Source organism: Embiotoca jacksoni, unplaced genomic scaffold (genome assembly GCF_022577435.1).
Source record: "Embiotoca jacksoni isolate LCO1_2020_lvr unplaced genomic scaffold, fEmbJac1.0.p SCAF_10, whole genome shotgun sequence".
In the NCBI taxonomy this organism is placed as follows: domain Eukaryota; kingdom Metazoa; phylum Chordata; class Actinopteri; family Embiotocidae; genus Embiotoca; species Embiotoca jacksoni.
The window spans coordinates 7,418,422-7,441,586 of NW_027185230.1; the positions used below are offsets into that span (position 1 = coordinate 7,418,422).

The 23,165-nt window shown below is 41.5% G+C and overlaps 1 protein-coding gene across 1 annotated transcript; it reads left to right on the top strand.

The window, feature by feature from the left end:
- The first annotated feature begins 88 nt into the window (after nt 1–88).
- atp2a2b (ATPase sarcoplasmic/endoplasmic reticulum Ca2+ transporting 2b) lies at nt 89–22,627 on the top strand. Its single transcript, XM_069163256.1, is given in 24 exon segments — nt 89–792; nt 1,168–1,185; nt 1,313–1,395; nt 3,877–3,981; nt 5,387–5,525; nt 12,055–12,135; nt 12,993–13,078; nt 13,721–13,876; nt 13,980–14,121; nt 14,390–14,556; nt 16,436–16,524; nt 16,740–16,842; nt 16,954–17,085; nt 17,262–17,381; nt 17,486–17,704; nt 17,840–17,963; nt 18,095–18,306; nt 18,520–18,543; nt 18,545–18,741; nt 18,932–19,134; nt 19,457–19,542; nt 19,645–19,778; nt 19,955–20,072; nt 20,284–22,627. Coding segments are annotated over 24 exon segments (3,129 nt in total). The 5' UTR covers nt 89–674; the 3' UTR covers nt 20,557–22,627.
- Nucleotides 22,628–23,165: the final 538 nt, after the last annotated feature.

A 23,165-nucleotide genomic window follows, 5' to 3' on the forward strand; every position in this document is an offset into this window, starting at 1 on the left:
AATGCTTGCAGAGAGAGAGAGAGAGAGAGAGAGAGAGAGAGAGGGACTTCCGGTGTCTCCAACCAATGAGCTGATTCCACATGCGGACACTGAACACCGCATCCGACGGAGAAACGCGATTGGTGCCGATGAGGACGCGACGCACGGGGCGAAGAGAGCCGAGCAGCAACTTAAAACCGCATGTTTAATAAACCATCGAGCTGGACGGATAAATTATACCGGGATTAGCGGTTTTTCGAAAGAAAGCGGACGACATTTACCGGCGGCCGATTTGAAGACCGCGGTGTTGACGTGTGTGCGTGTGTGTGTTCCGTCCCGAAGGTCTCTGAAGAGAACCAGCGGAGAACCAGCGGAGAACCAGCGGAGAACCCGCAGCCGGCGAATTCAAGCGGAGCGGCTAGCGAGCATTAGCCCTGTTAGCTCCCCCCCCCCCTCCTCCTCTTAGCTCAGGAGCCGCTAGTCGTCCACTCTCGCCGGACACCTGCGCGCCTCGCTGCGGTAACAGCCAGCACACTGTGGCCTCCGCTCTTTAACCATTTCCAGTATTTTTTTTTTGTTACAAATCCCACCGTGACCCCCTCCTCCTCCTCCCCAAGAAAAAAACAACAAAAAGGAAGGATAGGACCGCGGCAGGTTTGAGGTCGGGACCTAGCGGTGTCAAGTGGCCGTTCACCATGGACAACGCGCACACAAAGACGGTCGAAGAAGTTTACAGCTTTTTTAACGTGAACGAAAGCACCGGTCTGAGTTTAGAGGAAGTGAAGAAACAGCGGGAACGATATGGACCAAACGGTAAAGAGCTGGTTTATGTTTGGTTGGTCCAAAAACCTTGAAGCTACCTACCCCCCCCCCCCCCCCCCCCCCCCGTGATGTGTGTGTGTGTGTGTGTGTGTGTGTGTGTGTGTGTGTGTGTGTGTGTGTGTGTGGCCCTCAGCTCCTGGTTTGTAACGAGCGAACAAAAAAGGAAGCTTGCTGACGTCACGAGCCGTGTGTTGAAATACTTCAGCAGAAAGCGTCACTTTTGTGACTGTGTTATAAAAGCATCTAAACCCGCTGCTCTCGCTACAGCAACATGGTACTGTACGTTTGAACTAACTGCTTGTCTATCTCTCTTTTTTTTTTTCTTTTTTTTTTGTTGGTCTGCGGCCTGAATGGGATGATCTGCAGAGCTGCCAGCTGAGGAGGGTGAGTGGACCACAAGCAAGAGGTCACCTGTATATGTTTACAATTCATTACTAATTATTCGATGAAAGGGAAACGTTCATTCATTTTTTTTAATTTTTTTTTTTTCAATTAAACTTTTGTTTTCTAGGCAAATCCCTCTGGGAACTGGTGGTTGAACAGTTTGAAGATCTGCTCGTGAGGATCCTATTACTTGCTGCCTGCATATCCTTTGTAAGTATAAAACGCACGTTTTGTTAGCTGTGCAAGCGGCTTGTTCAGTGTTCATTCAGCAGATAACAACCAGATACAGCTGACTCAGTGAAACTAATTCAGTCACCCATGTCTGACTTGTGTCCAGCCAAGTGCAATTCTCCCTTTTCTATGTTGTTAAGATTAGTAATCGTAATAGTCTGTGAAGAGGCTTTGACGCGACAAGTTGCCGTGTTCAGTACTCTACTGAAGATGCAGTTGAATACGGATAGTATGTTAGTACGAATAGCTCACGGTGATTCACACCGACTTCCGAAATACAAGTACCTGCTTCGTTTCCTTCAAGACAGAATATAGAGTGTCGAGAACAAAATGAAATAGTACAATTTGGCAATCTGCCAGTTAAACATCGTCATTGTTCATCTCCACCACCCTCCTCTTTTTTTTTTGTTGTTGCCCTTTTAGCGATGAGTTCAGTATGTTTTTCTCATTTTCTCATCACAGCTCTGTCAGCCTACACATTTGTACATAATCATTTTCTGATTTCTCAGCAAGGATACCACTCAAAGTGGAAAAGAAAGGCACGCAGAATTTGTCTGGTGACACAGTCCAGATCAAAATGTTTTTATGATTCTGTTTTAAGGTATCACACGTCAATGCAAACCTGCTTTTGCTCTTTCAGCGAGTGGTAACTCATTACTGCCTCTATGAGCATGTTGCCTCATAGAGATTGTGTTGGCACATCAATAGTCAAGAGGTCTGAAGGACTGACATGGAGGTAATCTAGGAAGAGATAATCATGTCACTTTAACATGCCTGATGACTATGTGGCATGTTGTTGGAATGAGCAGCATGCAATGTGTTTGGCTGTCAAGACACCTGAGAAGCCAGTATGCCTCTCCGATGATTGAATTTCCCGGCGTTAACAGGCCGCTATGCTAGAGCAAGGACTAAAACGACTGAGAGCATTACTTGCCCAGTATTCATGTTGTCATCACGACATAACATTACAGAACCATTAATGAAGAGACATTAATTATAACGCTCGTGTTCTTGTCACCAGTAGAATGTCAAGCTCTATAATAGTGTGTGTGTGTGTGACAGTATTTTGTTGGTTAACTGGCTCAGGATATCATCCATCACCAAAGCACAGTGATAACAGCCTGCTATGCTTACAAAGCTTTTAAATCATCAGCTGTATTTGGCAGCGTGCTCTCGGTCACACAGCACATGCAGACACGTTCACATTTATTTCAGCGTGACAACATTTGACTTATTAAGACACTGAGGACCTGATAGGAGCAACGTATGACTTGGTTTAGGAGACCGAGGATTGAGTTTGAGTTTGATTGGCCTTATCTAAATAGGTTAGAGTAGGAAAAGACAGGAGCAGTTTGCTGCTCATTTGACACACTTCACTCCTGGCATAGATTCTAAAAGAGGAGAAAGTGGTTACTACACTCGTTCTAACACACTTGGCCCAGTTTGCAATACTGCCAGAAGCTGCCTTGATAATTATCGTGAATTATATATATAAAAAAAAAAGGTAGTTAATAGTTGACATCAATATGCCAAATATGTACTGTACATGTCAAAGTGGGGTTCTGGCACAACTTCACAGACTAACAAGGTGAGTAGAAAAAAAGACTCGAAGGAAATTGCAGAATTAAGCTGATAATTATCAGTTTGGTGAAAAGGACTCATGGCAGATACATATTTGAAAAACATTCGCAAATTGAGTTCGTGCTCTCTTAAGCTTTTATTTATTGCACACAATTTTTTAGCCTCATTACAAAAATGTCAAACTGGCACATTTCGGCACATGATACTATATTTTTCATTGTATTCTGTCTAAACACGGTATGAGGTAGAATCACATTAAACTGCATTTGGCAAAGAGTGTACATTTGCTGCTGACTTACGTTTAATCATTTTATTGAGTTCTTTCACATGTTGTGCGGTATAATGTGAGACAAGGCTGGAGACAAACTGCACTTGGGGAGCTCGCCACTAAATAGACAATCAGCTGAAAATAGTTTTGACCTTTCCACCTCCTGTTTGTTCCATTCATATGGCTGGCACCATTAATTGATTTTTTTTGTTTTGTTTTGTTACATGTTCTGTTGAATTTGAAAGATACAGTTCTTTCAAATGTTTCAAATTGTTATTAAATTGCTAGAAGGTCAGGTCACACAGAAATTAGGCACCGAAATTTCAAAGTAAATCTTTCGTTTGACGGAAAGGAATCGTGTTTTGACTCTGTAACTTGTAACTGTAAAGACATGTAACTTTTTTAAATGCAATATAAACATCTCACATCAGGCATGAAGAAGTGATCATTTCTGGTGGGTTTTTTTTTTGGAGGGGGGGGGGGGGGGGGTGCAGCTAATGTTAACCCAGGTCAGGGACTTCAATGCTCCGAGTATCTCACACTTGCATATTAATTGTTACTGGCAGTTAGTTGAATTCTTGTTAATTTGTTTTTGTCTGTTTTGTGTGTAGGTGCTGGCCTGGTTTGAAGAGGGAGAAGAAACCGTTACAGCCTTTGTGGAGCCTTTTGTTATCCTACTTATTCTCATAGCAAATGCCATTGTAGGAGTCTGGCAGGTAAACACACACAACACATCTACCTTGACATGGGTAGTTGAAATGTATCTCGTTTCACCAGTTGTTTATGAATTATTACGAGTACTCCAATAGTTATAGATATATAGTTAGAGAAAACCGATCCTTTTAAAACCTAACAGTGGATCGTTCTTCCAGTGCCACAAATGTGTGTTAAGAATGCAGAAGATGTTTTATATCTGGTTGGAGTCCCATTAAAAGAGGAAGCTAATCATGTCGTGGATGGACTGGGCTCGTTCCCGATAAGCAATCAAATCAACAGTCTCTGTTAATCAGCACATGCTCCCTAATTTAAAGCAACCCATTGGGGCTGCTTTTTCCATCCCTCCATCCTGACAAGTGAGCTATGCAATCTGACAAAGCTGTGCCTGCTAGGACCCACGGGCCCCCACCCCCCCTTCTACTAAGAATGACCATGGGATACATAAAATTAGATTAGTTGTTTATTGTATCTCCGTTTGTGTCTGTTCGTTGGTTTATAGTGAGATCTAAACAGACGATTATTGAAACGGAAAAAGCCATGATGTGGCACGTTTCCTGTTTATTTCACACACACACTTTTACAACAGATCCTGTATTTACATGTTTAAAAATATGTAAGGAACAAGTCGAGCAAGCCCTGATTCATAAATTGTGGTTAATATCTGCAGGGGAATTAATTTCTCCCCCGGGTTAAAGGATCAGGCGCCGTTTTGAACTTAGGCTGCTTCTCTTAGTCATCAGACCTGTTTGTCTAAACCGCATGCCCTCTTTGGGATGAATATGCAATGAACACATTTGAATAATCCATTTGATAATAAATCACACCACACTATACCAGGTGAACCTTGTAGGTCAGGTAAATCTCTGCTGGATCGTGTTCCAAAGTAAAAGTTTGTTAAAGGTCTTGTATAAATGAGGAGCTTAAAATTGGCTTTTTGCCCACGATGAATTGTGTGGGTGGACGGGTGGGATGGAGGGAGGTGGTGAGGAGGAAGTGTCTACATCCACAGTACGTTCTGAATCACATAACCCTTGCTCACCTTTGCTCCTTGCATCCACACTAGTCTGGAAATTTTAAACCTCTAAAACAGACTTTTGGAAATGCCGCTCACCCTATTTTAATTTAAAAACTCTTGGATTGGTCTTAGAGTGGGAACAGGGAGTGTTTTGAATAGAGTGATGCAAACATGCACGTTAGCTTTATGATTGACTCTTATCAGTTGCAACGTGTCCTTCCCTGATTTGTCAAGCTCTTATCAATCTTTGATAGAAGAAAATAAACATCATCAGCCTTATCTCTCAGTCCTCTACTTTCCATTTTTACTTTTAATCCAGATCATTTAAGGTTAAGGTTTTGTGTGAAATTTGCTTGTTTTTGACTTATTTTACTCTTTGTACTATTCAGGAGCGAAATGCAGAAAATGCTATTGAAGCACTTAAGGAGTATGAGCCGGAGATGGGGAAGGTTTACCGCCAAGATAGGAAGAGCGTCCAGAGAATCAAGGCCAGGGACATTGTGCCTGGCGACATTGTGGAGGTGGCAGGTAAGATGACAAATATCAGGTATACACTCAGACAGAAAGTTCTTAGTTGCTTGTAAGTTACCTTGACAAAACAAAAAATGAGGGCAAACAACAACATCAGTTGGAGGAGTCATCTTTAAATTACTCATTATTGCGAAAACTCTTGAATCTGTCTTTCTGTCACTTGTTCTTCATATTTCCATTGAAAGAAGTTCAGAGCAGACTCGACTTTTGATCCCTATAACTGAAATTGTATCGAAAGGTTTAAAGCAACATTCAATTTGTTAGATGCATTCATTTTGTCTCCTTTCGAGTCTCTGCCATGTTTTTTCTGAAAGAAGAGAACCTAGTTTTCCATTGATTGGTCTGTATCAATATCTGTGTTGTTAAATTGATTGTGGATGGATCAACTGGTTTGGCACTTATTATCTAGAAATTAAAATGAGAGGAATCAATGCCTGTAATTCTACAGTAACATGGTATTGGTAACCGTAAGAGGTACCTTGTATCCCTCATCCTGTTCAATCCCCCCCCCCCCCGACTCAGAATAATGGTAGTGCAGAGTAAGTCGAGCAGTTACGCAATATAAGGGCAGAGGTCCAATCTGTTCCTGAACATCTCTTGGCTAACCTCAACTTGGAGGAGGCCACGTATGTTTATGCCTTTTGCGTCACTGCTCCTCACTTCTCCTGTTTTCTGTGTTTTCTTACCGAGACTTCATTTGACCTGGAATCTTTCTTCGTTTGCCTTTTTTCATTCTTCCTCTGTTTACATTAACTATGTGGCTTCCTATAAAAAAAAAAACAAAAAAAACTTCTTGTGTTTATCCCAGAGCAAAGTTTAATGGACTATGGTCACGGAAAAGATTTCTTACTGCCTATGATCTTGTCAGAAGATAGAGGAAAGGGTTGTGCAACCTAACCTACAGGTTTTTACTGCCTTTCAAAGTGAACGTGTTAAACTCTGCGACACAAATTTGTGCTTTAATAACTCTTTCAGTCTCGTATGCAAATTGATTTTGTTAATGATTTTTTTTTATTATTATTATTATTTTTTTTTTTTAATGACATAAGTACAGGATTTATTTGTCAGTGTAGGACAAAGCTATCTTATTTGATGGTACCCTCATATTTTTAAACGAATACATGAGGCATAATCTGTCCTTGAATGGTTGCCTACCACGGCATCATGGCTCATAGTGACACAATCTGCTGCAAAGTGATGAAAATATTATTTTTCAGAAATGTAAATCATCCTGAAATGTAATCCTAACAGCCTCCAACGAACGACATTAAAGCTGTTCTAAAGCAAGAGATGGAATTGGGTGGCCAATTTCCAACTCCTGCTTGTTGATTACTGAAAGTGGTTGGTCTATTGTGCCTCAGTCACAAACACATCAATGTTGACAAAATACTGTACAGTAAAGAAAAAAAACAAAATGTAATGACTCTTAACTGCCTAACATAACAAAGAATGTACTGCAGCATGGTGCAATATTGCAGCAACAAATACTTAAAATGTATGCATGAAAAAAAAAAAAATAGATAATTAAAATGCACTTGGCATTCTTAGTAACACTTAAGACATTGTCTTATATTGTAATTCAGGTAGCACCACAGTTTGTGTGGCTTCAACTATCATGCCATGTTTAGAGTCACTTGGGTCATTCAACCTGCTCCCTAATATTTCAGCGGGACGGTAGCTAAATCAAGCAAGCCACTCTGTTTTACATACACAGTTACAGCCTCGTGATTTATTGACTGCAGGAGCAAGCAGTGGCATAAAAATGGCCCTAACTCGGACAGATGGGTCTCTTGGGTCATATAAATAACGAGGATGGAGCTGATTCAGAGATTTAAGTTGCACGGTATGGTTCTGTCACAAAGTGAAATTAGTAGCATCAGAACGAAAACAACTACGGTAACATTTACTCGGCTAACCAGCTGCGGCGTGTTCATGTCTCGGTTAGCAAAACCAACTCGTCCGGCAGTGAGTCGCAGTGCGAGTGTACCGCAGGGTAACGACGTGCGAGTGTAATACCAGGCTGGAGAGTGTTTCGTCAGACCAGTCAGATGGTTTATATCCTTCAAGTACTTAGTTTGCCGTCACAATTGCAGATGCTTCGTCAGAGCAACTGTTGTTAAGTGGTTGGTCGCAGCCTGCGTGCCGAGTGTGCGAATCACTATGGTTATGTGTACCTGCTCTGTCGATAACATGCTTTTTACCGTCCTGTCTTTGTTTACACACTTGACGGTTTTGCTCTCCCAGTCACGCACACACTCGGTGTCTGCCTTGCAAACACTGAGTATGGTACATCTAAAATCCTGCTCTCTAAAGCACATAAAAGAGGACATGTTCCATGAACACAGAATTTCCAGACACATGTTTTTTTTTTTTCCCTTCGGAGTATGCTTACTTATCACAGTTCAGTGATTTGGCTGTTTTGTGTTCTTTCTTTTGCAGTATGAATTGGATATCATTGACCACAGTTTGCTTTTAAGTGACTCGCCTGCCTAATTTTGCATCAGTGATATCTCAGCCGGCAGCTTAACGGGAAAGGATCTAGTTTACGTCCTTGTAGCACAAGCATTGCTCAGGGACGATTTTTTTTTTTTTTTTTTTTTTTTTTTTTTTTTTTTTTTAATAAACAGGGTGGCACTCGGGTCAATCTGATTCAGAATTTCATAATTAGGTTTAAATTATTATAACCGATTTTGTGGTGAGCTCCTGTTTACAGTCATAGATGCATGCTGCAATGCCTTGATAGTCTATACTGTATATAGACATTTTTCAGTGTTTAAAATACTATTTAAAGGTGAATTTGTGTGCAAGTCGGATCGTTGCTTCTCAAAACTTGATTTTGACAACGTTTTGTTTGACAGCTCTGATGAGCTAACATGACACATATTTCTGCGAGGTAGCCGTAGGAACGCTAAATGACGAATGACCTGGGTATGTCTCAAATCATGGGTTGAAAGCACACACCAAAATGGAATTGAAAATGGCTCCGGGAGTATACATTGTCTTTATTTTTCTCACTTAATGAACCTCTACATTAAGTGTTTCTATTTTCAATAATCATTTCAAAGACAAAATTCTGAATTTCTATCATGACTTATCATGGCCCTGGCATGGCCAAATAAATCAACCATTTTTGTGATGGGTATCAAGGTATACCTTGATTACAGGTGACTGACGGGTGTCTGTACACTCTGAATTTCAAAAGCTGCGTATTTCATTTATATTATAAACTCTTTTAGACACTGGTTAATTTTACAGAGAAGTTTTGTAGCTTTCCTGGTTTTCTTCAGTTATACCCCGAGTGTCATGTTGCCCACATCATAATGACTCACTGTTCCTTAGTTGAGCCATTCACACACTGTTTGGTCTCTTGACTATTGCAAGCTTTCATTAAAAATCCTGAGTGCGTCTCCGGGTTTTTATTTACTGCCAGCACTCTACTGAGGAAACAGTGGCTGTTCTTTCTCTGTTGGCCTGCTTTTGTTTCACCGTCGTTACTTTTTGGACATGTGAAACTGAACACCTCTGGGTTTTTTGTTTTGTTTTAGGGAAACGGGATGTAACACATAGAAAGGATACGAATTCATTTTGATAAGTAATTTGTGCTTCAGATGGCCACATAGCCAGATTTCCTGTCTTGTGTTTAAGAGTGTAGGATAGTCTGTCTATTGTCAGCACCAAAGCCGTTTGTTTCTGCCTGTCCTCTGCTGCTTGTCTGTTCAACTTGTTTGTGCTCCCGCATTATTATTATTGTAACACGTTAAAAGATGTATGGAATGCACAGTGTCGTGTGTTTGTGTATGTTGAGGTTTAGTTTTATGATTTTTTTTCCCCTATTCATAAGACAAGTGGAAGAGTCCCTGGAGGGCTGGAGGAACTTATGAGTGGTCCCAGAAGGTTGCAAGCCTACGTGCTAGCACATCAAGGAGCCTTAATCACTGGGAAAGAAAATACACAACCCCTTTAGGCCTCTAGCGTTACAATGGACCCCCCATGATGAATAGTTGGGTGCTCGGTAGCCTTCACTATAACTCAAATCTAAATCTAAAATGCGTTGTACGCTGCATTGTAATGGTGTCTGTCATCTGGATTCACCATCCTGGGATACTTTGCAAGAGTTGAAGTTGATATACTTTTGGTCACATGCAATCGGGCTTTGCGTCATTGTTAGGATTTAAAGGAAAGGTGGATAGAAACCCTAAACGGTGCATGAAAGCTGCTTTGGTCTTTACAAGCTGATGGGGTGTTATTGTATGCAGCCTGACATTTGTCCCCGACTCAAGGGACCAGATAACGGATCAAATCCTTTGTTCACAAGGGAGAAGGAAAGGTCTCCGTCTCAGAGGCTGTACACCCTTTCCCATAAAAATAAGAGCTAAAAGAGCGTGTACTCTCAGATGAAATGAAGATAATGTCACTCTCCGTTGAAACAGCTGCGCATTTTGGGTAACTGCAGCAAATTTCTGTGGATCATTGCACTCATGTTTCTCATAATGTGCAGGTTTGTGATGAAATTAAGATAACCCACATACTTTTATTAAATGTATTTTATAATGTCCTCTTGCTGGCCAACTAGTCAAATTGCCTGTGAAAGTGGGTTAGTCTATTTGCTGTGAGCTTATTCCCACTATACACCAATGGGTGGAAAATAGCAGTGTTTTGCTTTTACTCCAACGTAGGAGTTTTTTTTTTTTTTTTAATTAGTGACTTTTTGTGGGAAGCTTCCCACGGGGCTTCGACTCTTTTAATATTTCCAGTGACTGCAGTTCCTCAATTCCTTTGTGTGCTCCCTCCTGGTATGCCTGTTCATCTTCTTCACTATCGCCTGTCTGTTAAGGGGGATCTAGTTTGAAGGCAGGTTTGACACTGTAATCAACTGCAGGACCAAATTTGGTAGTGTAGCTGGTGCAGTCCAGGAGCATTATCACTCCGCATGAACTCCGTGTTACCACGTTACAGTACAATGATTTGTAAATTAATGGTATTGTATTAGCAGCATGTGAAACAATGCTATGATTTACCCATCTTATTGGTCACTTAGTTATTGAGTAGAATTTCCTCACTTCAGTCTCTGTGTTGATGGTAAAAAAAAAAAGCTGCCACAAACTCAAGAGAATGCGCAGAGTGAATGAGCTGTCTGTACACAAGCACACGTCATACCGGTTCTATTTCAGCTCATGTGACGCAAAGTGGGTTCTCCTTGCTTAAAACAGAAGTTTTTTTTATTTTTTTTATCATCTCCCTTCCCCCAAATACAGCAGCTTGTTTTCAACTGATCAAAATAGTTTTCCCATTTTTGGGCGTGTGTTTTGCGGGACTCATCTAATCCTTCTTCCTATTCTCTCCTCCTTTTCCCTCTCTCTTCCTCTCAACTCAGAAGGGCACTGCAGAGGCCCAAGGGTTGGTTTACATGTCTGTCACCACTGTCCACAGAGGGACTCTTAAGAGCCTCTGGGTCATTGCTTTTGCCTTCACTCTTTCAAGTTGTCCGATGTCTTACTGTAAGCTGAAAGTCATATTTCTTTGGAGCAGTAGTGGCATTTTCCATTGTGCTTACCTCTTTAAAATGTCAATAAAAGTGTCAGCCATCAATTTTGGATGCTAAGCGGACCCATAACTGGCCCATATTCTTACGGTGATAGAAAGGTTTGATGCAAGGAAGATACTTGTTGCGAGATTTGAAGAATATAACCTTAACAAATGTTTTGAATCTGAACCGGAAATAGATTTTTCACATCTTTATTATGGTTTTGAACTTTCAAGAGGTGTTTCATGTTTGTATTTCCAGTCTCGTCCCATAGTATTGGAAAAACAAATGGAAAAAAATAGCACTTAAAGAAGAATCTTACTTACTTATTAACGAGGTCTAACTTCAAATACTTTTTTGCCCTTTAATCAAACTACAAAGCTGAGAAGGTTCATTTATCAGCACTTTTATTGGCAGATCAGACCCAGCTGCTTGTGAGACAAGACCAAGTCGTCTGTTCTCGACCTTTTTAAGCAGAGCTAATACATGTCCGTGGCTTTAATTGTACTTACTGGCTTTATACAGAGAAAACGGTTGAAATTTTGTGTGTTTACATTTTGCATTTGTTTTACTAAGGACTGCTCAACCCTTGTGTTAGTGGAACGAATGAGCCGGAGATGAGTGGAACATTAATAATTTTTGAATGCCCGATTCTCCCACAGCCTCTCTGACAAATAACTTGAGTTTGATTATTTTATTACTCCCAAGAAGCATGACTTGGGATAACCCGGCAGTTGATTTTATTTCCAAGTGTTTAATGTCTGTGTGTGGTGATTTGTGTTTGTTTATTGCTTTTTAGTATATTCGCTCTTTTCATGATCAAATACTCAAATTTTAGAAGCGTCTTTTTACATGTGGGACATGTACTTCGCACTCATCTGCTTTTTTTTAAAAGTCTAGTACTACAAATTATTCACATTTAGTCAACTTCATTTGTAGATACATTTAAATTGTTAAGAGGTACTTAAAGTGTCTCCTATGCTTTGTTGTTTCTGTTCACAGTTGGTGATAAAGTGCCTGCAGACATCAGGCTGTCTTCCATCAAGTCAACCACACTGAGGGTAGACCAATCAATTCTTACAGGTAAAGCTTTTTGGAACGTTTTTTTTTTTTTAGCCATTTTTGTCTGTGAGCTCTCACTGTCTTCACCTATGACACGTGCTTGTATGTTTACATTGTACTATCCTTTAAAAGTTTCTCTATAAAGTCCATATTTATAGGCTCTTTTGTTGCATTATTTATTTGCCTGCCTCTTCCACCAACTCGTCTCTTTTGATAAACCCAGACACATTTCAACAAGAATAATAACTTTGTCTCCTTTCGACGCACATGGCCTCATTACACCCAGTAGTCATGGCTGCTCAGTCCATATCAAAACAAAGGAAATAAGAGTGATGTGGAAGAAAGGTAAATGGATGGATGTCTGTGGATGGATAATTAGACAATGAGGTAGATGGAAAAGATGAGAAGGGGATAATATATGAGAGAAAAGGTTTATGTGAATCAAGTCCTTAAAGTCTGTATTGCTCTGCTGCCTTAATTGGTAGCAAATTCCATGGGATATTTTAGTGTTTGAGCTATTTTCCTCCTCTCTTCCATTCCCCATTCATGGCCATGTCAAACGCTCCCTGCCTTACCCAATCATATGAGTGCAGCCCTTGCACAGTTGATTACACACACACACACACACACACACACACACACACACACACACACACACACACACACACACAGTGCAAGCACATATCAGATGAAAGGTTTGAAAGGCAGTGGCAGAGCACTATTTAATAATTGTCAGGCCTGCTCAGACAGCTGCAAAGCCTTTTCCACACGTTATCAGCCCAAGGTGTCAACCAACCGTCTCAACTACCACTACATGCTCTGCTGTGTAGAAACTCCCACTGCTTCCCATTCTCTTATCTCCTGCTCTCTTCCTGCAGGGGAATCTGTGTCTGTGATCAAACACACAGACCCGGTGCCTGACCCGCGTGCTGTCAACCAGGACAAGAAGAACATGCTCTTCTCTGTAAGTGACTCACGACACTATTTTAGGCTGTTCAATGTTTTTTTTTTAACACTTCTATATCATATTCCCAATGATGTTGTCCTTCCTTCTCTCGGTTTTTTTTTTTTTTTTGCCCTACTATCTGTATTCAAATATAATTTTTCTCATTTCTTTTCTGTTTTTTACCAATTTTGGAAATGTTGAATTATTAATTAGTTTCTTTGTTTTTCATCTTTCATACATAAAAGATCATATACAATGCATATCTGAATGGCTGAAGAGTCCTCAAAAAGAAATGTCATCTTTTGTTGCCACTGGCAGCTTCTGCTGTTTTTGATTTTTGTTTCAGAAAGTCATTTCATGACTTGCGCTGCATGTTGACTCTTGCTGCCTGTAAAGTCACGTGTGTGTGTGTGTGTGTGTGTGTGTGTGTGTGTGTGTGTGTGTGTGTGTGTGTGTGTGTGTGTGTGTGTGTGTGTGTGTGTGTGTGTGTGTGTGTGTGTGTGTGCGTGCGTGCGTGCGTGCGTGCGTGCGTGCGTGCGTGCGTGTGTGTGGCTTTGAACCGTTTTAGCGTAATTGTTAAACTACTTTCATCCCTTTGCCTATAAGCTTAGTAAAGGATATGTTTTTTCCCCATCATTATTTTCGCTGTTAACTCCACAGGGTACCAACATTGCAGCTGGTAAGGCTGTCGGTGTGGTGGTGGCCACAGCCGGCAACACGGAGATCGGCAAAATCCGAGATGAGATGGCATCAACAGAGCAGGAGCGCACGCCTCTGCAGCAGAAGCTGGATGAGTTTGGGCAGCAACTATCTAAGGTTATTAAAGTGACATTATTGTGCCAAACTGTGTTTTTGACTTTTGTACTAAATATATTGATATTAATATAATATTTAAACTACAACTGATGTAAAATTCTAGGTTATTACACTGATCTGCATTGCTGTGTGGCTCATCAATATTGGGCATTTCAATGATCCCGTCCATGGAGGGTCCTGGATCCGAGGCGCCGTCTACTACTTTAAGATTGCTGTGGCTCTGGCAGTTGCTGCAATTCCTGAGGGTAAGCTCGAGTGTTACTCAAATATAACCCATGTCCTTGACATGCTTGTTGCCCCGAGAGGTCCCAATGGAAATTCCTACGATATGGGCTATTTTTCTGTATTTTATGATACTTGGGCAAAAAAAAAAGATAGTAGAAGAGATAGTATTTCCTTCAGTGAAATAAAGAATATAAATGGCTGTGAACATTTCTTTCAGGAATTGTTTCTCTTCCCATTAGTCTTAATAATCCTCTTTTCCTCTGTGGCCGTGTTGCTACTGCTATCCAGGTCTGCCCGCTGTCATCACGACCTGCCTGGCTTTAGGAACACGCCGCATGGCCAAGAAGAATGCCATCGTCCGCAGTTTGCCTTCTGTGGAGACCCTCGGCTGCACATCGGTCATCTGCTCTGACAAGACCGGCACACTGACCACCAACCAGATGTCCGTGTGCAGGGTAAGAGGACTGTTGCTCTTCGTACCTGTTGGAGCGATGGACAGTAGATTCTCTGGTGGATTTCATTTTCATATATTTATTGCGACACACCGCCATTTAGAGAATTTGAATTTGGTTTTGGTTTTTGAAGGGGCCAACCAAACCTGCTGCCTTTGGCAGTCATAATCTTAGGGCACTTTGCTGACACTTTAGAAATCTGCTGTTATAACAAGATGTGAAGCAAAAATTCAAACCCTCTGCAAGTTAAAGTAAGATATAAATTCCCGTGAAATAGTGACATAAACAGATAAGTAAGGTATTATTGTTAAAGAACATCTCAGCCAACCGAAAGTATAACCTGGGCATTTATTCAGCCTGTCGGGTTCAGTCTTCACATAATACGTTCTTATTTGTATCAGGATGTTTAGAGTTTTAGAATTGTAGAAATAATCATTTTAAATGTTAAAAAAATGAATGAAACAAAACCAAAGTTTTCAAAAACATTTGATTTCACTGTGTATCAGAAATCCTATATTTATCCATTATTCTCCATTTTTATGCTAAAGGCTTATGAGCATGTATCATTTCAGGCTAAATCTGGTTCCAATTGGTTGTCCGTTGTTGTATAACAAAGTGTATTTTCACCGTCCTTTTCTGTCCCTCCATCTTTCTCAGTGTTTTTCTTCAGCCCCCTCCCCCCGTTCAGCAGCACACTGATCAGTATGCTGTAGTTAGTCACTTGCAGCAAAACCAGTAGAGTTGCATAACTGACCTTGTGTCTCTTTCCGCTGTCTCTCCATCTCTTCATGCCTCGCTCATCCCGCGCAATTTCCTGCAATCAATTCAAAACAAACCTATGATGAGCAATTTCATAATGCCTTTAATATAGTGACAGTTGGATGTCATTCCTATTTTATACATTTGACACATCTCCAGCATTTAAGATGGCCCTGTCCAAATAGGGCACGACTAAAATGTATTCCCCTGAGTGACTGAATGTTTTCATTCAGTTCAGATTGTTACGTCCTCTTGTGTTTTGGGCTGGACCGCCATTGACATCACTACTTTTTGTGGTCTTGCTGGTGCCTGAGGGGAGTGCAGCCATAATGCCAGCTCATCATTTTATCCAGATATTTCTATTTTCATCCCCTGTATGTCTCTGTTCTGCCCCTCTCAAGTGTGTGCAAATGTGGTGCCTTGTCATGGAAGAATGTGTTATGTATAAATGACTGCATACATTCGACAGCAGTGGCAACAGTTCTTCTATTATCTGAATTGAAACCTCTGTTTTATCTTCTCACGCATTGAGCTGAGTATTGGTTTGTGATATTTCTATCATGTAATAATACGGATCGTCTTTATTATGTTTAATAAACAAATCCTACTTTGAACATTTCAAATTCAAATAGACGGAACATTTTGAATATATTTTCTAAAGACTTTGAATAAGCATGACACTGGGATCATTATCGCTACCCAAAGGTTTCAAGTATTTGCACTCTGAGTGATTCACATTTAATCCAGAGTGTATTCATGTGGTGTGACTGAACACAGAGGATTTCTGTGCCTTTCTTGCTGTAAGATGTCATTTGTGAACCCTTCCCTCTACAGTGCTCGGTGTCTGTTTTGGCTCAGCCATGTCATTATTATACCTTGGTCTGTGTTGGAATGGACTCGTTTGATGTGGATTGTGTAGTGCTGCCACCTGCTGGATGCAGTGTACACCAATCTCTGCTTTCCACTGGCCATGTTTGCACTTGAATGGATGCAGCGTAGAAGACATTGCAGAGAAATGTTGATTAAGCTCTGTAGTGTCACAAGGCGTTTACCCACAGGCAACAGATGTTCGGTCTTAGTATCAAGTACCGACCGCTTGTCTCTACAATTTCTGTCTTTCTAGATGTTTATCATTGATCGGGCAGAGGGCGATCGCTGTTCATTAAAGGAATTCACTGTCACTGGCTCCACATATGCCCCAGATGGACAAGTGTAAGTATTTAGTGTTAATCACTTCTGTTTTTAAAGCCTAAATTAGTGCATCTAACTAAATATTTCCGGATCATCCTTGAATAAATTTGATTTTTGATCAGGCTGGCTAAAATCTCTGTGGATTTAAACCTGTTGGTAACGTTAATCTTGCTTTCCATTAAATCTGCACCGCTGACTCACTAATTCTTTCCTGCCTACTTCTGTGACTTCTTTAGGTTCCATGATGGCAAAGCCGTCAAATGTTCCCAGTACGATGCCTTGGTGGAGCTGGCCTCTATCTGTGCTCTCTGTAATGATTCCTCACTGGATTACAACGAGGTCAGTCGTGTTAACTGGTTCTTACTACTCATGGCACCGACACGGCAGCACCACAACGCAATTTATGAGGATGATTGACCTTATTATTGGTCTATGTTTGTGTCTGTCCAGACCAAAGGTGTGTTTGAGAAGGTGGGCGAGGCCACAGAGACGGCTCTCACATGCCTCGCGGAGAAGATGAACGTGTTCGATACAGATGTGAAAGGCCTGTCCAAGATTGAGCGAGCCAACGCCTGTAATTCTGTATGTAACTTTTAACTCTTCAAAATCACTTCTTCGCAATAAAATGTTTTTTTTGTTTGTTTTGTTTCTATACTTCATTCAAATAAGTTGACGTAAAGCTAAATGCATAACGGCTTATTTTTCTTTAATAATCTCAAAAGCAGAACGGAGTTCTTATTGCGGTTGTGTTTTAACAGGTGATCAAGCAGCTGATGAAGAAAGAGTTTACGCTGGAATTTTCCAGAGACAGGAAGTCCATGTCGGTGTACTGCACTCCTAATAAAGCGCGCTCCTCTGCTGGCAAGATGTTCGTAAAGGTAAGAATCGCACGCGCTGAGCATTACTGCAGGAATTCAAGGCGTTTCTCTTAACTTACCGTTTGGTCCTTTCCTTCTTGTCTTTTATTCGGTCCTGCTTACAGGGTGCCCCCGAGGGAGTTATTGACAGGTGCACACACGTACGTGTAGGGAGTAACAAAGTGCCCCTGACCCCTTCCATCAAGGAAAAGCTCATGTCTGTGATCAGAGAGTACGGGACCGGCAGGGACACTTTGCGCTGTCTGGCTCTGGCCACCCAAGATAACCCCATGAGAAAAGAAGATATGGTGTTAGAGGACTCCACGCGCTTCATTGAGTACGAGGTGAGAAGCTGGGACGGGTGGACAAGCTCACTGGATTGTCCCCAAAACTTTTTATGTGGTGTGACTTCTGGTAACTTGCATTTGCTTTTCTTTTCTTTTCTTTTTTCTTTTTTTTTTTTTTTTTTAATCACCCAGACTGATCTGACGTTTGTGGGCTGTGTGGGCATGCTGGACCCTCCCAGGGCCGAGGTGGCAGCCTCCATCCGGCTCTGCCGTCTCGCAGGCATCCGAGTTATTATGATCACCGGAGACAACAAGGGTACGTAGAGACAGTCACATCTGAAAAATGAAACTTGCCCCGGAGATCATTCTGCTTCTACACAAATTGGAACAATTGGGAAAAACGCAATTTCAAGGTGCTTAAAATCTGCTCTGTGATTCATGTTTTAGGGACGGCAGTGGCTATTTGCCGACGTATTGGTATTTTTGGAGAAGACGACGACGTTTCCAGCATGGCTTTCACTGGCCGAGAGTTTGATGATCTGTCACCTGCTGCACAAAGAGACGCTGTGGTCAAGGCCCGCTGCTATGCTCGTGTCGAGCCTTCACATAAATCCAAGATTATCGAGTACCTGCAGTCCTACGATGAGATCACAGCTATGGTAAGAAAAAAAAAGGATGCGCTTTTCAGCATAATGTCATCTAAAAAACAATCTCCGCTTTTTTGTACAGATTGTCACCGTTGTGTCCCAAGATGTTTATCCTCTGCTATCATCTTTCATACTTCAAAGAATGAAGAAAATATTCAAGGTGGATTGTTTATAATTGACTGTAAACGTAATGGTTCCCTGCTCCGGTTTTCATCCTCGCCTCAGACTGGTGACGGAGTAAATGACGCCCCCCGCTCTAAAGAAGGCTGAGATTGGCATCGCCATGGGCTCAGGCACAGCTGTGGCCAAGACGGCCTCCGAGATGGTGCTGGCCGACGACAACTTTTCCACCATTGTAGCTGCAGTGGAGGAAGGCAGAGCAATTTATAACAACATGAAGCAGTTCATCAGATACCTCATCTCTTCAAATGTGGGCGAAGTTGTCTGGTAAGAGATACAAACGCACACTTTACTCCCCGCAGGACTCTTCTTCCACTGGAACACACACACACACACACACACACACCACACACACACACACACACACCTTGAGGCTTTACAGCACACTTCTTGTTTCTTTCTTTTTCTTTTTTTAAACTCTTATCATAATCATTTATCATGCTTCTTTTGTGTGCAGCATCTTCCTGACTGCAGCTCTCGGCTTCCCCGAAGCTCTCATCCCGGTCCAGCTGCTCTGGGTCAACCTGGTGACCGATGGTTTGCCTGCCACCGCTTTAGGCTTCAACCCACCAGACTTGGACATCATGAACAAACCTCCACGCAATGCTCGCGAGCCCCTCATCTCTGGATGGCTCTTCTTCAGATACCTAGCCATTGGATGTAAGTTGGGGCATCATTAAGTGTTGAAGGTGTTGAATGTGTGCGAAGAGGGCCAGTGAGACACTCATCTAGTGTCTCCATCCATTACGTTGTGATAATTGAAGAGAAATGAGTGCTGATATTCCTGTTTGTTTATGTCCAGGCTTTGCCACCAAATTACTGAAGAAGCAGTCACATTGCTGATATTGTGAAAGTAGAGATATTGTGCTTTGTCACTAAAAAAAAAAAAAAAAAATGTTCACATGTAATTTCGGTTTGCCTTCCACCCGATCTCAGTAAGCAGTCATCATGTATAAATACCGTGTTTGGTGTGTGTCACAAGGTTATGTCGGTGCTGCCACTGTTGGTGCTGCTGCCTGGTGGTTCGTTGCTGCTGAGGATGGACCAAGGATCACCTTTTACCAGCTGGTAGAGTTTCACAACTACTATCATGCTAATTCAGCCCACTTCCAACAAACCAACTCAAGTCTCCCACTGTTCGCTCTAACCCGTTTTCTCCACCTCTTACAGAGCCATTTCCTGCAGTGTGGTCCAGAAAATCCTGACTACCAGAATCTGGACTGTAAGATATTTGAGTCTCCCTACCCTATGACCATGGCCCTGTCTGTGCTGGTCACCATTGAGATGTGCAATGCCCTGAACAGGTGAGTTTGAACAAGGCATCCGTCCGTTGTTGCTCATGCGAATAACTTTGTATTGCCGCGTCGTCATCTTCATCTCCTCGGTCCTTTATTGTTTATATGTTGGAAATAAGGGTCCATTACAGTGTTTCCAACGACTGGCTCTCATGTCAGTGAGTGACTTTGTCTTTGTTCCTCAGTGTGTCAGAGAACCAGTCCCTCCTGCGGATGCCTCCCTGGGAGAACGTGTGGCTGCTGGGAGCCATCTGCCTCTCCATGTCCCTCCACTTCCTCATCCTCTATGTGGAGCCTCTTCCTGTGAGAAATATTTTTTTTTTTTAGTTTGACATGCAATGTGATTCGGTGATTTATGGATACGCACAGAGCAGTAGTGTTGTCACGATGGTAGAATTAGTTGCTGTGCTGTTGTTCCTGTAAAAGTGCTGATCTCGTGCGTCTCTAAAAACGGAAACGTTCGCCCCCAAAAACCGAACTGCAGTTTGACCGGTCCTGTGTGCTTGCTTTCCAGATCATCTTCCAGATCACCCCTCTGAACCTGACACAGTGGTTAATGGTGCTCAAGATCTCACTGCCTGTCATCCTACTGGATGAAATCCTCAAGTTCGCTGCCAGGAACTACCTGGAGCCCGGTAAAGAGCTGGAGAAGCCTGCCGGCTCCAAAGGCTGCTTCCTGTCTGCATGTATGGAGGGCATCTCCTGGCCCTTCGTGGCCGTTTCCCTCCCTTTGGTCCTCTGGATCTACAGCTCCGACACTAACATGGCCGACATGTTCTGGTCCTGACTGACTTGAGCACAACCTCGACTTTTCCATTCCACACCCCCACTGCCATCACCTCCCCTCTTTCCTCTCCTTCTCTCTCTCCTTCTCTCTCTCTCTCTCTCTCTCTCTCTCTCTCTCTCTCTCTCTCTCTCTCTCTCTCTCTCTCTCTCTCTCTCTCTCTCTCTCTCTCTCTCTGCCTTTTCCTGATTGTGCGTAGCGAGCGTGTGTGCGCGTTTGTAGAGTTAGTGTGTGTGCCTGTGCGTGCCCACCACGTGCGTACGAGAAGGACCACCTTTAACACATGAAACGTAACAAATAATACAAAATGTTAACATTTGAGAAGTCATCTGTTCTGAGTCGGGATAGGATTCGTGAATGGGTGAGGCTTTAACTGCGAGTGTTAGAAGACCATCACTCCCATAGCTGTGGACTTTGTTTCTGGTTTGAAAGAAAATATACTGTTGCCAGTTTTTTTTTTTTTTTTTTAATGTCAATTATGCCTTTAAGGTTTATATTTTTAACGATGTTGGGAAAAATCTTATGTCCTGTACCACTACAGTACCAACAAAAAATGGTTTTGTTTAGATCCCTCTTGATGAAAAGGAAATTTAAGATATCAGAAATGATTTGATCTGTACAGAGATTGAACACTATTTTATGCAACTTTTTTTTTTTTTTCTTCTTTTTTTTTATGGCTTTGTAAATTGTTTGACCAGCGTGGCTTAGACATACCGCCTTGATTTATTTTCAAATGTTTACCATTGTGTCTTCAGTATAATCTCAGAACTCTTTCAGAGAGGACAGACTCCATGTGGCAGACAAGGACGGGGAAAGGCTTGGGATGCTAAGCTTAAACAAAAAAGGAAAGAAAAAAAAAAAGAATCCAGAAAAAACAAAAGCCGCATGTCCTGTGACCAAGCATGAACTGTATGTGGTTTCTCATTTCTAATTTAATTATGTATGTCCTCCATGTGAGAGAGTAAATTAACTTCATGGAAGATTTTTTTTTTTTTTTTTAAACTATATTGACTAAAAATAAGTAGGTTTTTCTGCACTTGGCAGAGCACAGCTACCTCAATATGATAAAAAACATTATTATTATTATTTTTTTGCTCATCTATAGATGCTTTTCCTCAACAGTCTCGCTAAAGCATAACATCTGAGGTGTGCCCCTATTCGCTTGTGCAGAAAACAAAGAACAAAACATACTTTCCCTCTTAAACATTTTTTAAGGATATATTTTTGTTTGTATTGATTTGTGACATTCATTAACTTTATTTGTGTTTTGCTTTGGAGACGGAGCTGGGTGGGGATGCTGTATGTTAATTACCATCTCCATGGCGTTTGATTCAAAGGACGGTAATAACCAAATCTTAAGAGAAAATACTAATCCAGCAAGTACTCCAAATGAACTCGGATTGCAAATAAAAAAAAACAACAACAACCCAAATGTTTTTTACTTCAAGGAGAAATACACTCAATGAACCCTTTGAATCAAGTGTTTTCTGTCTTTATTTAATATAATTGAGGCCCTTGGTTATCAACATTATTCATATCCAGTGTTCTTTTTTTATTTTTTTATTTTGTTTGTGCATATAGTACTTGAATACAAATCATTTCAGACATATGAATGCTTCAGTTTTCTTGGCACAACATGGGCAGGCAGGAGCTTTTTCATGACAGAACCTGCCAACTCGCGTATATTTGACTCTTAAGAGGCATTAATGGTTTGTGATGGGCGCGCCCTACGCTGTGGTAGTGTACATACGTTGGATCGGAGCCTACACGGTCGACTACACTAATCTCAATCACCGTTTCATCTCGTGTGGAGATTTCCACGTGTGAGAAGACCCCCCCCCCCCACACACACACACACCCCAACCCGTCTAAAGCATGTTTTCTAGGGTTGAAGCCTGGGTTTGTTAGCACTGTGTTTGTGTTCCACTTTAACAACTGTGCTTTTCTTCCTCAATGCCTTCCAATGGCTCCCCTGTCACTAGAGTGAGTATCCGTTTGTCTTGCATCCACTACTACTTTACTACAGAAGAATCTAGTAAAAAAAACAAACAAAAAAAACAAGGCAGAAGAAACATGATTTTCAAAGAAACACTCCTTCAAATAAATGACTTTTCTGCCATTAAATTCGGAAGCATTTTGAGAAATAATATTCTCCAGTTACTTTGTAGGCATCAGATTCACTAAAAGAGTGTGTGTACACACACGCACACACACACACACACACACACACACACACACACACACACACACACACACACACACACACACGAGTGATTATGGGCTGCCAGCCTATAGTGAAAACCAGAAAAACCTGTCGTGGATGTTGGATCACATGCCACTATTGTGAATGTCACAGTGTGCTGTTCTTTTCACTCTTCTGACACTTGCTTATATTCACAAAATCTATTCTTGCAGTAGAAAAAAAAGTAAAAAAAAAAAATATAACATGAATTTGTTATAAAAAAAAAAAAAAAAACAAACAGTCAGGGTTTTGTACTAACTTAATGTGTCTCTCCCTTGTAGGTTGGCTTTCGTAAAAGCTTCATATAATTTAAGAGCGGCCTCAAAACTTGGAGTCGTCTCATCCTCCAGCGTGCACCCTCCCCCTGACT